General features: G+C 43.2%; 1 protein-coding gene across 1 annotated transcript in view; it reads right to left on the bottom strand.

Annotated features, from left to right (window-relative positions):
- Positions 1-1,636, bottom strand: part of LOC103804963 (RNA-binding protein 38) — a 12,807-nt gene extending 11,171 nt beyond the window's left edge. The window contains exons 1-2 of the mRNA XM_009077597.1: positions 1,519-1,636; positions 853-907 (exon numbers count right to left, since the gene is read on the bottom strand). Coding sequence (XP_009075845.1) covers positions 853-907; positions 1,519-1,636 — 173 coding nt within the window. The remainder of the gene's footprint in view (positions 1-852; positions 908-1,518) is intronic.
- Positions 1,637-2,054: the final 418 nt, after the last annotated feature.

Raw genomic sequence — 2,054 nt, forward strand, 5'->3', positions numbered from 1 at the left:
ACTCACACAAAAACCACAACAGAGCAGTGCTCAAAAGCTTGGAAAAAAAATGCACCTACTTTCTTAATGCTCTTAGAAAATACTAATAAAAAACCCTATCAATATTCACTTTCTGAAATGGTGTAAAAAAAGAGCTGCATCAATCATTAAACAGTTAAATGAAGGCAGTATGACAGTCACTATTGTTCTCGTGAAGCACACTTGTCTTTTGCCGAGCAGCTGCCAGATCCTATTAGATGTATAAAAAGAGGACTTTTCTAACCGAGTAGGGATGGTATAAGCTATTGAAAACAGCAGACAAAAGCCCACTTTTGCAGACTATTCAAGCCTTGTATAACATCTGTCCAAAATCAATTTTTGACCTAATGTTACTTTCATTAAGTAACAGACTTTGTTTCCAAAGCAATTTGTTTTCTAGGATAAAACTGTATCCTAAGCGTTATTATGTGGGAAACGGCACAGAGGAAGCAGAAGATCTGATTTGAGAAACATGAGAGCAGAATTTGCTTAATTGTTTTGACACCTTTAGTACTATAATAGAGAAACTATTTTCCATTTATTTGAGTTCTTGTGAATTCTTGAAGTTGGCAAAGCAGCCTGAAAATGCACTGGGTTTATTATGACTAAGATTTACTGAGGATAAAGAAGGATCTTTGGGAATTACATTAAAGCTGACAAATGCACAAAACTTCTGAAATCTTCACCAGAAATAAAGTACTCTGAACATTAACAACAGCTGTCAAAACTGTCCACTCTTGATGGCTAAGGCTTTTTTTTTCACGTTTTAAATAATGAGGAAGTTGAGTTGTGAATTTGATTTCGAACAGACCGTTAAGAAACATTTCCACTTACCCAAAGGGTCTCTGAATGAAGGCTGGATGTAGCTGCTGCACACCTATGGTAAAACCTAAAAAAACATTCAGAAAAAAAGAAGTATTAGTGAATGGTATCCATTGTACCATTCAACTTGTAGCACACAGCCATAATTACACCTCGGACCACATGTGTGTGAATTTATCTGCTGTGAATTTATCTGAGCAAATTCAGAGCCCCATTTAGAAGCAAGTTAAATTTAACATGCGTATGTGACATGCATGAGGAGCAGATGGGAATTCAGATGAAAGACCAGTGTGAAAGTGCTGTTATTGAACAGACAATGGGGCATAAAGCTTTATTTTACACACTGGGTACTGTGGTCATTAAACCAAAGGGCGGAATGATGAAATGGATCTTACTCTACACTCCCATGTAACGAAGAGGATAACGGGCAAACAGATTAGCCGTGGAAGGAAACAGCTTTAACTCAGCTGTATGAACTTAGTGTGTAACACTAGTGTAACAGGTATGAGTAAGAAGATACAGAGGTAACCGGACTACGCTGTGTCCTCGGCCAACAATCAAACCATGGGGGATAGATAAGAGCACGTCGGCAGATCAGATGAATCCAGCCCGAGGAACTCGTTCCTCATCTTACAAGTTATTCTAATAGAGAGAGAGAAGATCTCCGGGATGCCTCACCAGTTTGAATACTCCTTGGTTTTGCTCCCAAATACGCCAGGTTCACATTAGCTTTCCTGCCGTCGATGATGGGGTTTGGGTCTTTGCATGCTCTTTCAGCTGCAGCTCTGTCTGCCATGGTCACCTGGAATCAAGCACAGCCGTGTTTGTAGCAACAGCACTTTGTAAACACTCCAGCAACAGGCACTAAGAGGAGTTTATTTATTGTTCTATTTTCAATCACGAGCCGAACTCCCTCCGTGCAGCCAGGCTGGCATGGCAGGATGGGAAGGGCTGCTGGGATGGGATGGAAAAGAAGACTCCCCCCTCGCCCTCCTCCCCCGCTGGGCCCGTGCCAGCTGTTTGCCCCTGCCCTTCCACCTCCTCCTCCTCGTGTCTTTTTTAAGACACGGTCCCAATCCCGGCGCAGCAGAGGGAGTTTAGGGGAGGGATGCGAGCACCGGGAGCGCCGCGCTGAACAAGCAGCAGGATGGGGGGAGGAGGTGCTGAAACGAACGGCACAGCCTGGGCCAGCACGGGGCTGGCAGTCTTTGTCC

The sequence above is a fragment of the Acanthisitta chloris genome, unplaced genomic scaffold (assembly GCF_000695815.1).
Source record: "Acanthisitta chloris isolate BGI_N310 unplaced genomic scaffold, ASM69581v1 scaffold21836, whole genome shotgun sequence".
In the NCBI taxonomy this organism is placed as follows: domain Eukaryota; kingdom Metazoa; phylum Chordata; class Aves; order Passeriformes; family Acanthisittidae; genus Acanthisitta; species Acanthisitta chloris.